The sequence below is a fragment of the Garra rufa genome, chromosome 17 (assembly GCF_049309525.1).
Source record: "Garra rufa chromosome 17, GarRuf1.0, whole genome shotgun sequence".
NCBI classification, from domain to species: domain Eukaryota; kingdom Metazoa; phylum Chordata; class Actinopteri; order Cypriniformes; family Cyprinidae; genus Garra; species Garra rufa.
This window is the reverse complement of record NC_133377.1, coordinates 12,915,932-12,929,911: the sequence shown is the minus strand read 5'-3', so window position 1 is coordinate 12,929,911 and position 13,980 is coordinate 12,915,932. Positions and strand designations below refer to the sequence as shown.

General features: G+C 34.4%; 1 protein-coding gene across 1 annotated transcript in view; it reads left to right on the top strand.

Annotated features, from left to right (window-relative positions):
• The window catches only part of ctdp1 (CTD (carboxy-terminal domain, RNA polymerase II, polypeptide A) phosphatase, subunit 1), a 180,534-nt gene that overhangs the window by 38,298 nt on the left and 128,256 nt on the right, over nucleotides 1–13,980 (top strand). The window contains exons 9-10 of the mRNA XM_073822056.1: nucleotides 6,581–6,722; nucleotides 8,362–8,586. Of these exons, the coding sequence (XP_073678157.1) occupies nucleotides 6,581–6,722; nucleotides 8,362–8,586 (367 nt within the window). The remainder of the gene's footprint in view (nucleotides 1–6,580; nucleotides 6,723–8,361; nucleotides 8,587–13,980) is intronic.

The following is a 13,980-nucleotide window of genomic DNA, read 5'->3' as shown; positions in this document are numbered from 1 at the left end:
GAGCGTTAATGGCGGAGGAGAAAACCCGCATAATTTTCAAAATATTACTGTTATTGTGTCATTTAAAATCTGCGGTTTATTTACTAAGACAGCGCCTATTTGAAAATTAGTTTCGCCGGGTTTGGAGATGAGAGTTCCAGGCGAACACCGGGTGCTCAGTGGTCATGTATCCCGCAGAGAGAGCCTCACCACGGCTAGTCCTTCTGACGTTTGCCGCTGGTCCTGATGTCTCTGTAGTGGTTAAACAAGAGGTATAATTCGTTTTGGGTAAATCTAACAGCTAATTTTTGGTCTTGTGAATCTATTATTTATTCCAGGTCATATCATTTTGACTGAGGACAAAGTTATGCTTCATAAATTATTTATCAATCGTAATTCAACGCTGACTTTTTAGCATGGATTTGACCGAATTGTCTGCTTTTGTCTTTATTTCCGATTACATAAGTCTCTTATACTTTATACTTATTCTTTTATAAAGGCTAATATTGTTCATTAAAACAGACATTTAACTAAAAAGGCAGAGTTGTGCTTGTCATGTTTCATTTTATTACACATGGAGTAAAGATGTATTACACACAGTGCACATATAGCTTAAATCACATATTAATATGTTTTATTATTTTTCAAATGAGTACGAAAATAGAGTTGTGGTTTATATTTTGAAGAAAACAAAGAGGCAGTGGTGTTTGATATCACTTCCTTTTATTGTAATTATTGTTTTGTAACGCGTTGCATGAACTACATTTTTGTCGCTATTAATATGTTTAACGTTAAATGAAACAGAAAAGAGGCAATGCTGTTTTATACAAAATATTTCGTTTCACTGTAATGTTGTACATTCCCTGAACTGCGTTTTTGCAGCTATTAATATGTTTAAATGAAAACGAAAAGAGGCAGAGGTGGTTGATATCATATTTCGTCTTATTGTAAATACTTGCAGTGAAGATGACCGGAGTAGAAAAGGCGAGCTGACTGACGTAATCAAGTACTCTGCTGTTCCATTTGCAGAATTACAGGACTTGTCCTAACTTTGCGTACTTGTATTGAGAAACGGCCTTCGTCTCAACTCTCTGCTAATCATAGAGGTCAACACAAATGATGGCCATAGTAAAATGATTAGCGCTTCAAGCCGTGTGGAAACACATCACACATTTGTTTTCATTTCAGAGCAGGTTTGTTTCTGTCTAATTGCTTGTTATCTGTAGGAGTATGTTGTTGTCAGTTCTCACCTGTTTGTAACAGGGCAGGATTCGGATGACACACCTGTCAGAGATGTCACCACTACTATGATGTCCTATTTTGTCCAGATTGACTGACTGCTGACACTCCAGACAAAACATTTCCAACAGTAGCACAAGGGCTTTGCTTTATAGCACAGTGTTTTTTTATTTTGTGTGTCAGTGAGGATGTCAGACTGTTGATTATATATTACAGCCAAAGTTTGCACTACAATGTGAATCAATGATGTGATATACACATTTTCACAAAAACGTAATTTTAATTTAATTTAATTTTTTGGCCAACTTTTGTTACAATTGTACTAAATGTAGCAATAATAATAATAAATATTCATAATAGCATTATTATTATTATTATTATTATAGTACATCTATATAATATACTATATTTAATAGTAATTTATTTTGTTTAATATTTTATGTAGCAATAATAATAATAAAAGTAAATATTCAAAATAACATTTATTATTATTATTGTTATTATTATTGACAAGGCAATTTTAGTTTAATTTGTTAAATGTAATATGGAGTGACTCCCCAAATTTTATTTTTATTTTAGTTACTTTTTTGGCCAACTTTTGCAGATCTTCTAACAAGCACAGCTTGTAAGTACAATTTTACCTAAAAAAAACCTTTGTTTAATATTTTATGTAGCAATAATAATAATAATAATAATAATACAAATTCATAATAGCATCATTATTATTATTATTATTATTATTATTATTATTATTATTGTTGTTATTATTATTATTATTATTAAAATAACTCCAGGGAAATGTTCTAATAGTAATTAAAAAAAAAAAAAAAAAAAATATATATATATATATATATATATATATACATATATATATATACATATACATACATACATATACATACATACATATACATACATACATACATACATACATACATATATATATATATATATATATATATATATATATATATATATATATATATATATATATGTATGTATGTATGTATGTATGTATGTATATATATATATATATATATGTATATATATATATATGTATATATATATATGTGTATATATATATATTTTATGTAGTAATAATAAAAGTAAGTATTCAAAATAAAATTTATTATTATTATTATTATTATTATTATTATTATTAAATTTAGTTTAATTTTTAAGTGTAATATGGAGTGATTCCCCAGAAATTGTATTATTTTATTTTATTTGCCAAATTATGCAGATCTTCAAACAAGCACAGCTCTGCTTTACAATTTTACTGTAAAAACAAACAAACAAATAAAAAACACTTTTAAAAACAAATCAAGTTAAATGTTCTAATATTAATTTATTTTGTTTAATATTTTATGCAGCAATAATAATAGTAATAGTAATAGTAAATATTCATAATAACATAATTGATGTTGTTGTTATTATTATTATTAATGACAAGGCACATTTTTTTTTTTTTTTTTTTATTTTACTGGCCAAATTTTACAGATCTTCAAACAAGCACAGCTCTGCTTTACAATTTTACTGTAAAAACAAACAAACAAAAAACACTTTTAGAAACAAATCAAATTAAATGTTCTAATAGTAATTTATTTTGTTTAATATTTTATGTAGCATAATAATAATAATATTAATAATAATAATAATAATAATAATAATAGTAGTATATATTTATAATAACATATTATTGATGTTATTATTATTATTATTATTATTATTATTATTATTGACAAGGCAAATTTAGTTTAATTTGTTAAATGTAATATGGAGTGACCCATATTATTTTATTTAGTTTTATTTTATTTGTCATATTTTTAAAAAATACTTTTAAAAACAAATCTAGTTAAATGTTCTAATAGTAATTGATTTTGTTTAATATTTTATGTAGCAATAATAATAGTAAATATTCATAAAAAATGTATTGTTGTTGGTATTGTTATTATTATTATTATTATTATTATTATTATTATTATTAAGGCGAATTTAATTTATTTTGTAACTTTTTTGACCAAATTTTGCAGATCTTCAAATAAATACACCTCTGCTTTTTAATTTTATATTTAAAAAATCTTGTTTTTTTAACAAATCCAGTGAAATATTCTAGTAGTACTTTATTTTGACTAATATTTTATGTACCAATAATAATATTTATACTAATATTATTAGTAGTAGTATTGAAAAGGAAATTTTGTTTAATTTGTTAAATGTAATATAAAGCAACTTCCCAAAAATGTCATTTATTTTTATTTTATGTTAATTAACAATTAAATCAAATTATATATTATAAAAATACCTTAAACATTATATTTAAAAACTGTTTTTTTTTTAGTGGTTAAATGTACAAATAGAGTCATTCCAATGTAAACATTTCTTAAAAATTATATAGATGTTTTTCAAAACCATACAAAACCAACATAACTACAGGAAATATAAATACATTTTAAACCTTGTATTTTAACTAGTAATTTAACTCTCAAACGTTTATTTTCCCTTGCCTTTATTGTGTCTTATCTGTAATTGCCTCAAGTCTCATGCAGATCATCTAGTTTATGATGCTTTATTTCAGCATCATCCAGAATAACTTCTACAGATGACTGCTTTTCCTCTTTAAATTCATTATGCAAAGTGTTAACAGTAGTGAAAGCAGCAGAAGGTCAACATGAAGTCTGACACACAGTCTTGGCACTTCATGAACTTTATTTATTCAAACTTAAATGAGCCTATTGTTCCTCGGTGCTCCTCTCGACACTCTCCGCCCCCGAACAAGCCCACACACACACACCGAGACGCACACTTGGACGATCAAGTGCTAGCGTAATTACTGTCGAGTGCTGTCTAATTGGCCACCATTAAGCATTAAGCAAACATTTCCACGCTCCAATGTCACCACATTGTCGCTTTAACTGTTATCATCCCCCCCTTCGTCCGTCAGCGTCCTCAGCTCTGCCAAACGCCGCGACCACAAGACACTTTTAACGTTGAGCGTCTAATGAGAGGAAGAGTGGAAGGAAATTCACAAAGCCAGGCGGGAGAAAAAAAGAAGCAGAGAGCTGCCAAACTTTCTCTCAGTCTACTGTATATTTTTTGACAGCTTTTCACAGATCTCAGCCTTTGGTGCCAAATTATTTGTCTGGTGGCTGGCTTGTGTAATTGCGTGGATGTCCTTCCCGCTTTCTGATCCCTCGCTTATACAGACACGACTTCACACATGATCGGTTCGAACGAGAACAGCCACACAGGACGTTCCCTAATCAAAGGCAGTAGGTGGCTCTGAGCAGATTTAATTCGTGTCCCATTTGGACCGACATGATTGGTGTTGTTTGAGGACGAGCGTGCTCTTATTTGAACTACGCTGGGAAAGAAGTATGTACATACGCATATGGACAGAAGCAAAGTAGTTAGAAGTTGTGCTACAGTGATTTTTACTCGTCACACGCACAAAGCAAACTGATTGTGGTCTTTGATTTGTGAAGGGAATGCAAACACTGAAATCAATGCAAATCTTCTAAAATTTAATAACACTTGCTGAACTTAATCGCATGTTTTTGCTGCTGGGTTTCGATAATTAAATTCCGCTGTAAAAGCTTTTGTGAAAAGTTTTCATATATCCAATCTTGATTCTTGGAGTGTCTTTTTATTGCAGATGTTTTTTGAACTTTTATAAAACGATGCACTATTTTTCAAAAGTTCTGGCCTGTACATTTGTTAATATATGTTTGAAAGCAGTGTCTTCTGTTCACCAAAACTTTCTTGATTCGATCAAACTTTTATATCATACTATTGTGAAATATCGCGATTTAAAATAACTGTTTGAATATGTGAACGATTTAAAATTACATTTTACAATATAAAATATTCAAATATTAATTTATTTCTGTGGTGAAAAGCTGAATTTTTTTAGCTTTGTTAGCATTGTCTTCTTTGTGACATGATCATTCAGAAATAAGTCTAATTTTGGTTTGATGCTCAGAAAAACACTTTTTAATATAGTTTTTAAAGAATTTTTAATAATTGGAACAGAAAAATAAATGGAAAAACATAATTTATTTGAAATGGAAATCTTTTGCATTATTATAAATGCCATTACTGTCACTTTTGATTAATTTAATGCGTCCTTGCTGAATTAAAGTATTAACTTTACAAAAAAAAAACAAGTCTTATAGACGCAATATTTTTGAATGGTAGGTAGTGCTTTTATTATAACGCAACAGTATAAGACATTAATTAATAAACTATTCCTCTGTCGAAATAAATACTGTTCAGTGTTCCGACATCATAATATAAAGTCTAAACAGAATTAAACTTTAAAAACAATTAGCTCTTCTGTCCACTTTCGACCACTTCTGTCCTATTTTTTTTTTTTTGTTGAGAGGAGGGCCTATGGGTCTGTGTATGTGGGCTTTTGCCTGATCTTTCCATCTAATATTGTGAAATTAGTTTGCCGAATTTACATTTTAGCTTTAAAACATTTATTGCATGAATGAAACAATCAGCTACACATAGGTAAAACTGTGCAAAAAAAAAAAACATTCTTCTGCAAGTTGCCTTTGTAAAATAAAGAAAACAAACAGTATGCACTTTCAGCCATTTCTGGTTTCTTAAACTTAACTTAAAGCAGACTTTTGTTCCTTTTTTATTTTAACAATAATTGTATTATTATTAAAATGAAATATAATTTGTATAGGCGTATTTATTTTGTTCTTTTCATGTTATTTTATTGTTTGTTTTTTTCTGTCTTGTTGTTTATGTGCAGGCACAATTAAAACACTGAAAAGAACAACACTTATTTTCAATAAGTCACATACACTTACCCATTTAATCTAATTTAGCATTTTAATCTTGTTGATTAACGGATAGGAAATGAAATTGTAATATTTAATTAGCTCAGTAGATGGTCTTTAGTCTCTGTTTGAACGCAATCCAGCCGAATGCATGTTTTATGCCTCGTTCACACTTGTATTTAGCGTCGTCCACTTTTGTTAAGATAGACCAAAGTGCTTCTTAATAGCAGATGTAAACAGGGCCCTAAAAGCTATATGTGTAAACATGACTATAGTGTCACTGTAGCCTGTACAATTCTTTGTAGTTTTATAAACTTTTCAAACTTTGAATGTATTTTCCAGAGCTAGGAACAATGATTTGCACTGCAGGAACTGAAAAATATGTCTTGACATTTTGCTTTTGTTCATAAACAAGTTTTTTTTTTTTTCATCTCAGTTTTCTTTTGTTGTGGCACTGACTACGTTTCCTCACTGCTGATAGTGGAGTGAGAAACACTGGGCAGATGCACACATGGAAAGTGTGGTGTTTATCTCAATATTTTTTTTTTGTGTGCGCATGTCTCCATTAGGTACAGAGAAAGTTCGTCAAGCTCAGGGCTGTAAACATCTCCATGTGGTGAATCCTGATTGGTTGTGGGCCTGTTTGGAGCGCTGGGAGCGAGTCGATGAGCGACTCTTTCCCCTCAAAGAGGACTATATCAAATCACACAGGTATTCATATTATTCTCTTCTACTCTGTTTGTCTGCCTTGCTCTTCTTTATCCTTAATGTTTGCATGTGCAGTCTTCTGTTTTGTCAGTATTTTCTGTCTTGACTGGTGAATGCTTCTTTGTATTTGAACTGCACTCACTGAACTGCAACACTCATGAATAGAATATGACAAAACCTTGGCAAGAAATCTTTCAGCTTGTACTGGCTGCTGCAATATTCAATAATTATTAGATGAGTTATGCTTGGAAAGGTTTATTTTTAAGATTAGAGGTTAAATATAACATCTTTTAATGTTGTCTAGGAGCAATAGTCCAGCCATGTTTCCAGACATCGCCTGGTCCATCCCGAAGCCTCTGTTCCAGAGTATTTTTAGTGGTCTCGGTCCGCTTGTTACGTGCACACCAGGGTTCGGATGGCAGCATTCACACTTACTCAAACGAACCGAACAGAGCAAGTGCACCAGGGTTCGTTTTAATCGAACCAAACATGACAAGTGTGAACACACTATTATACATCATTTGGAACTGTAAAGGGTCTAATTTTATTTGTGTGCACTCACAAAATCAACAAAACAAAGAAAACAAACATTGACTGCTTTTTGCCATCTTGGTCTTAAACATGAGTGCTTAACAAAAATGAATCGAAACTCAGTGAATACTTGCCTCATAGACATGAATATATCTGTAGAACACAGAATATATTTATCGAAATCTTTAAATTAACATTTTAAAACACGTCAAATGCGGAAATGGAATGTTAGGAGCGTCAACTTCATCTTTGTGACAATAACTCAGAAATTATAGCAAATAACACCATTGATATGAACTCAAGGCTCCACAATAAGCAGTGCCCGATGGCCTGGGGCCAGCGTGAAAGACTTGGAAGAGCCAGAACATTTTTTTTATATAAATCTTAAATGAGATTGAACTCGTCTGAAAGAAGAAGTCATACATTTCTAGGATTTAGGGAGGGTTATGGAAGCTTGGGAGGGTGTATTTTTAAGATTAGAGGTTAAATATAACATCTTTTAATGTTGTCTAGGACCAATAGTCCTGCCACATTTCCAGACATCCCCGGGTCCATCCAAATCCTCTGTTCCAGAGTACAAACGAACCACACTAACAGCAAGTGCACCAGGGTTCGTTTTAATCGAACCAAACATGACAAGTGTGAACACACCCTTATACATCATTTGGAACTGTAAAGGGTCTAATTTTATTTGTGTGCACTCACAAAATCAACAAAACGTTGTGCTTTTGTAAAATAAAGAAAACAAACAAGGTGTGCTTTTTGCCATCTTGGTCTTAAAAGGGAGCGCTTCACAAAAATGAACCGAAACTCAGTGAATACTTGCCTCACAGGCATGAATATATATATATATATAACACATAATACATCTATAGAAAGCTTTAAATGACCATTTTAAAACACGTCAAATGAGGAAATGGCATGTCAGGATTCTCCCCCGGGGCCAGTGTGAAATGCTTGGAACATTTTTTTTGTATAAATCTTAAATGACATTGAATTCGTCTGAAAGAAGAAAGTCATATACATTTAGGATTTAGGGAGGGTTACGGGAGCTTGGAGAGTTTATTTTTTAGATTAGAGGTTAAGTATAACATCTTTTTATGTCGTCTAGGAGCAGTAGTCCTGCCATGTTTCAAGACATCCCCGGGTCCATCCCGAAGCCTCTGTTCCAGGCCCCTCTTGTTCAGCAGAAGCCCCTGCCAGCACCGGAAATGCGGACGTATGACCCCGTCACCGGCAAACTTATCCGCCGGGGTCCTCAGGCCTCCCGTCCACCCTCTTATCTACACTCGCATGGATCGTCAATGTCGGCCAAGGGAGATCTGTCCAGCCTCAGGTACTTTATGTGTTTTATGCATTTATGTTAATGCATTCTACAGTTCATACTCATGTTCAATGAATGTCAGAAATGTAGCGGTCATTTTATAGAACTTCGCATCATGGATATGCCTTATGGGTCTTTTTTGCAGATTCTGCACAATACGTAACATTTTTTATTTTGTGAGAGCAAGGAATGAAATGTTAGATTGTATAATGCTTGATTATATATTTATTAGGCGTCTGTATGAACGTCCAGTGGGAAATGTGCCTGGTTAGTAACAGCTTCCCTGATGGCGTTTAAGCGGTCTGTAGCCCTTATGCTGTGCTTGCCTTTTCTTTTCCCCATTCATATTGGATTTCTCATGCAGTCTATTTCACATTAATCTCTAAGCTCTAAATAAAATCTGTGAGAAATAAAGCATTGCGCCTTGGCAGCTCCGAGATTGTGAAACAGAAATTATTAGCAAATTTCATCAGCACCTTTGGCCATTGCTGTGACAAGGGAATAATAAAAACAAGTCTGTAAATGCTGATCGAAAGCGAGGATGAAAAAACACGCCTCCTGTGTCAGCATCTGATGAGGGGAGAAATAAATTAGAAAAGAAATAGTTCACCTTAGGAGCAGTTATTATTTACTCATAAGTTGTTCCTGTGTGACTTACTCTCTGCTGTGGAAAAAGCCCACTCTTTTCAGTATAATAAAAAAGCTGTCAAGCATCCTAAAAATGGCTGAACCCTAACTTTTATACAAAACATTTACAACATTAAAAGGGGTTGAAAAGACTTTGCCACCAAATGTCTTAAAAAACCAAATGAAAAATACTCATGATATACATGATAAAGAATTAAGATACAGCACTGGCCCAACTGGCCTGCAGCTCTCTGACACTGACCCAACTACAGCCCAGGGTTTATAATGGTACAGGGCTAAGTAAACAATGGAAATTTTGGGCCAGAGCTTCATTCCTGTCATTTGACATTTACAGTAGACAAGTAACTTCAATTTATCAGTTTTCATAAGAGTTACTTAATGTACATAAGAGTGTGGTTTGAGGCAAGAGCAGAAAACCTCTTTTTTTCAGAAATTTGCTTATTAGTATAGTAATAATACCAATGTGTTGTTTATAATCTGCCTTCAAAGCTTTTGACTCTCTCACTCATTTTTTTCTATGCTCTTCTATAACCTGCATGTCAGTTGTGACACTTGAATGAGTGGCGTGCCGTAAAGTGGCAAAACCACATATTTCTTTATTATCAGTGGTCGAATTATAAAAAATTTGATGGGATGGTGTGGTCAATTTCTTTGGTGGGGCAGAAGGGTCCTGTAGCTAATTTTACACATTGATTACAAAACTTGTCTAATTTTTAAACATGAATTTTTTTTCATATTTAGTGAAAAATCAGCTTTATTAAATGAACTATTTATAAGCTGTTTTCCTTCTGGAGAAATTTTGGTCACTAATTGAAAATAAAAATTTAGCTGAATGTGTTTTTGTGCTAAGGTGCCAAGCTGATATAGGCTAATCTGTGTATAACATCGAAGTACCAATTTACAGATCGCTCTGCTCAACGCCGCTTTAAGTTGAATACATCTAATGCCGTCTCCTGGACTAAGTGCACTCGTTGCTTTGATGAGGTCCGCCTTCTGAAAAACGAAATGTGTTGTGACTGGTTTGCAGTTCCACTGCGTTGCCATTGGCAAACAGCTTAGACAGCGTTTCAGTCCTGCCACACCCCTTCCCAAAGCAGCAAGTTCCATGTTAAGTGATTCTTACATTATAATATGGATTTTTTTTTTTTTTTTTTTGTACAAAAACACATCGGCTAAATTGACTATGCTATAGTCCAAAGTAGTCGTTCGTTGTAGTTCTTGAAAAGGGATTTTTCAAGAACTAAATATCTCCCTTTGGAGTGGACTATGAGATTTGTAACTTAGATGTTTTCATGCCCAAACAAACACACCATACACTGGCTAAAATTCAAAAAGTGAAAAAGCATGATAGGCCCCTTTAAAATTGGGAGATCTAGTTTTGTTGTGTTGTGCCAAGCAGGTCACAACAGTGTTCTTTATTTTATTTTTTATTTGACCTGTGACGACCTATGTGCGTCATCCCTGAGTTGAACTGGAATTGTGCTGCCTTCCAAAGGAGCTTGTGGTGGGCGTGCTTATCGAGGACACCTGCTGTTGGTTTCCGGTCTCTTCTCTTAAAAAGGGCCTTATGAAAATTGACTGCGGGCGCGGCTGCATTTTGGACTTTGCTCCGTTTGTTTTCTGTTTATGCTTTTGCATCCCACATTACTACAGTCCATCACACTTCATGCATTCACCTAACTTTACACCACTGATTCCTGACAATCTCATGTTACGTCGTTTCTTTTTTGTATAGTTCTCTTTTGTTAATAAATTTCGTACATTTTCGGCACTTTTGTGTGTGTCCCTGTCTTTGTTACGTCCTTTTGAGCCATGGGGCGTAACAAATGGGGGCTCGTCGTTTTTTGTTTGATAGTTTGCGAATGATTGAAATATTTGATAAACTCATTTGTTTTGTCGAGTTTTTGCTTTTGATTTCATTCATTCGTTTGAACGCAGTTTTGAGATGGTTTTTTGTTCGTGACGTTTTGAGGGAAATCCTATTTGAATAATTTGACGTCACTGCGCAATTTAGTTCTGTGTTTAGGGACACACCTGACAGTGATTTGTGCAGCTCGCAATGATTCGATCGCCGTTCGAAGTCACGGACGGGTAAGTAACTGTTGTGCAAATTTGTTTGTTTTACTTGGAGTTTTTCCCGGATAGGCTAAGCGACTTGTTTCCTTTGAGACAAGTCGGTTTTGTTGTTTTTGTAGTGTTGTGGTGAAAGCGGGTAGTAGCGGTTGTCTCGGGAGCACCTCCGTGGTGTTGTGAATTGTCGCTGGTTTAACTAGTTGCAATTTCACCCATTGGGTTCGTGTGCTTAATTCCCCCCCGCCTGTAACTACATGAAGATTAGGGTCTACTAAGTTAGATTATTTGGGAAGGTAGATAGGGGGAAAATTCTAAGTGTTTGTTTGCACAATTAGTTGCTTGCATTCTGTGATGCGTTTATGGCGGATGTAGAAAAGTTTGCTAAATCACCTTCACGTGAATCATTAGATAAGTGCACAAAAGAGCAGCTTTTAAGAATTGCGGAGTTTTATGAAATTACGATTAGTGATAAGAGAGTGAAAGAGAGTACTATTAAAATTGAGTTGGAAAATAAATTGGTAAATAAAGGAATTTTATCATCTACAATGGAGCAAATTCAGGACGTACAAGCACAAAACTTATCTCCCTCACAGTCTGTTTTAACTTTTGACCAACAAAAAGAGTTGTTGTTATTGCAAATAGATCATGAGAAAATGAAACAACGATCTGAACAGAGTAAACTTGAGTTAGAGAAGGCAAAAATGGAGCTGGACTATTTAAAGCTCAAACTTTTACAGGAAAGTAAGGTGAATACTGATAGTTCACTAGAATCTGGTGCTTCTGGAAGTTTTCCACTGCATCAAAATTTAAAACTTGTTCCTAAATTCAATGAACATGATCCAGATGTGTTTTTTTCTCTTTTTGAACGTGTCGCTGAGTTACAAGGGTGGTCCAAAACAAACTGCGTATTGTTGTTGCAGTGTGTGTTAGTTGGTAAGGCACAATTAGCTTTTTCTGCTTTAACTATTGATGAGTGTAAGGACTATGATACTGTTAAAGCGGCAGTGTTGAAAGTCTATGAGTGTGTGCCTGAAACTTATCGACAACGATTTAGATCATGTAAGATGATTCCAGGTCAGACCCATTTGGAGTTTGTGCGGGATTTAAGACGACATGTTACGCGTTGGTGTGCATCCCTTGACGTTAAAACCTTTGATGATTTGCTTGAGTTGATTATAATTGAACAGTTTAAAACCTCTGTTCCGGAGCAAATTGCAACGTATGTTAATGAACACAAAGTTCAGTCTCCTGAAGAAGCTGCGTCATTGGCTGATAACTATGTGCTTACTCATAGGAGTACTGCTGCTGTTTGGCAGACACGGGAGGACGCTGGCTTAGCTCGTTTTACAAATACCACTTTACAGTCTGATCGCACATTTTCAAGCAAATTTGATCCGTCCAAAACTTGTAACTATTGTCTGGGAAAAGGACATTGGAAAGCTGACTGTTTGATACTTAAAAGTAAAAATAAACGCGTTGAGATGGGTAAATTTAAACCTGCCGCAATGGCCAATTCTGTTCACTTATGTGATACTGACACTGATATTAAACTTTCTAATGATTGTTTGTCTAGTTTTGCTCCTTTTATTACAGAAGGGCGAGTGTCTTTGTTGGATGGATCTATGGAAGTTCCCATTAAAATCCTGCGGGACACTGGAGCCGTGGATTCATTCATTTTAGAGTCCACTCTGCCATTTTCCTCGCAATCTGAAACTGGTGAGAGCATGTTAGTTCGAGAAATGGGATTAAATACGTTATCAGTGCCTTTACATAAAGTGAAACTTAGCTCTGATTTAGTGACTGGTGAGGTTGTGGTAGGACTGCGTCCTGTGTTACCAATTGAGGGGGTTCACCTTATTTTGGGTAACAAATTGGCAGGAGGTCAGGTTTGGCCTAGTGTACCGTCATTTCCTATGGTTTTGTCGAAGAGTGAGGTTACTCAAGAAGTTATAAAGGGAGATCCTGTAGCTGTTGCAACTCGGGCTATGGTCAAGAAGGCTGAGTGTGTCCTGACCGATGAAACCAAAGAAGTGTCAAAGGCAATTGTTTCTCTTCCTATACCTGACTTGTCTGATTTGTCTTTTACGTTCTCTACAGATGAATGGAGTAAGGAACAACATTCAGATTCTTCATTGTCTGAATTATTCACTCTTGCACTTTCTGACAGTGACGTATCCGATGTGGCAAGAGCGTACTTTATTCAGGACGGACTCTTGCTGAGGAAATGGAGTCCTCATGGCCAGGATTTTGTTGGTGATCCTATTGTTCAAGTAGTTGTTCCCACAAAGTTTCGCTCTAAGGTTTTAGAAGTTGCTCATGAAAAATCTGGTCACCTTGGGGTTAAGAAAACCTACAATCGGGTTCTACGTTATTTTTTTTGGCCACGATTGAAGCGTGATATTTCCGCTTATGTTAAAAAGTGTCACACTTGTCAACTTACTAGTAAACCGAATCAGATCTTGAAGCCAGTTCCATTAAATCCGATTCCAGCGAACTGTGAACCCTTTGAACATGTTGTCGTGGATTGTGTGGGTCCTCTACCATGTTCCAAGTCAGGAAGCAAGTATTTGTTTACCGTTATGTGCTTGGCTACACGTTTTCCTTCTGCCTATCCCTTGCGCACAATTACATCACGTTCAATTGTAAAGGCTTTGTCACAGTTTATGTCAATTTTTGGCATTCCTA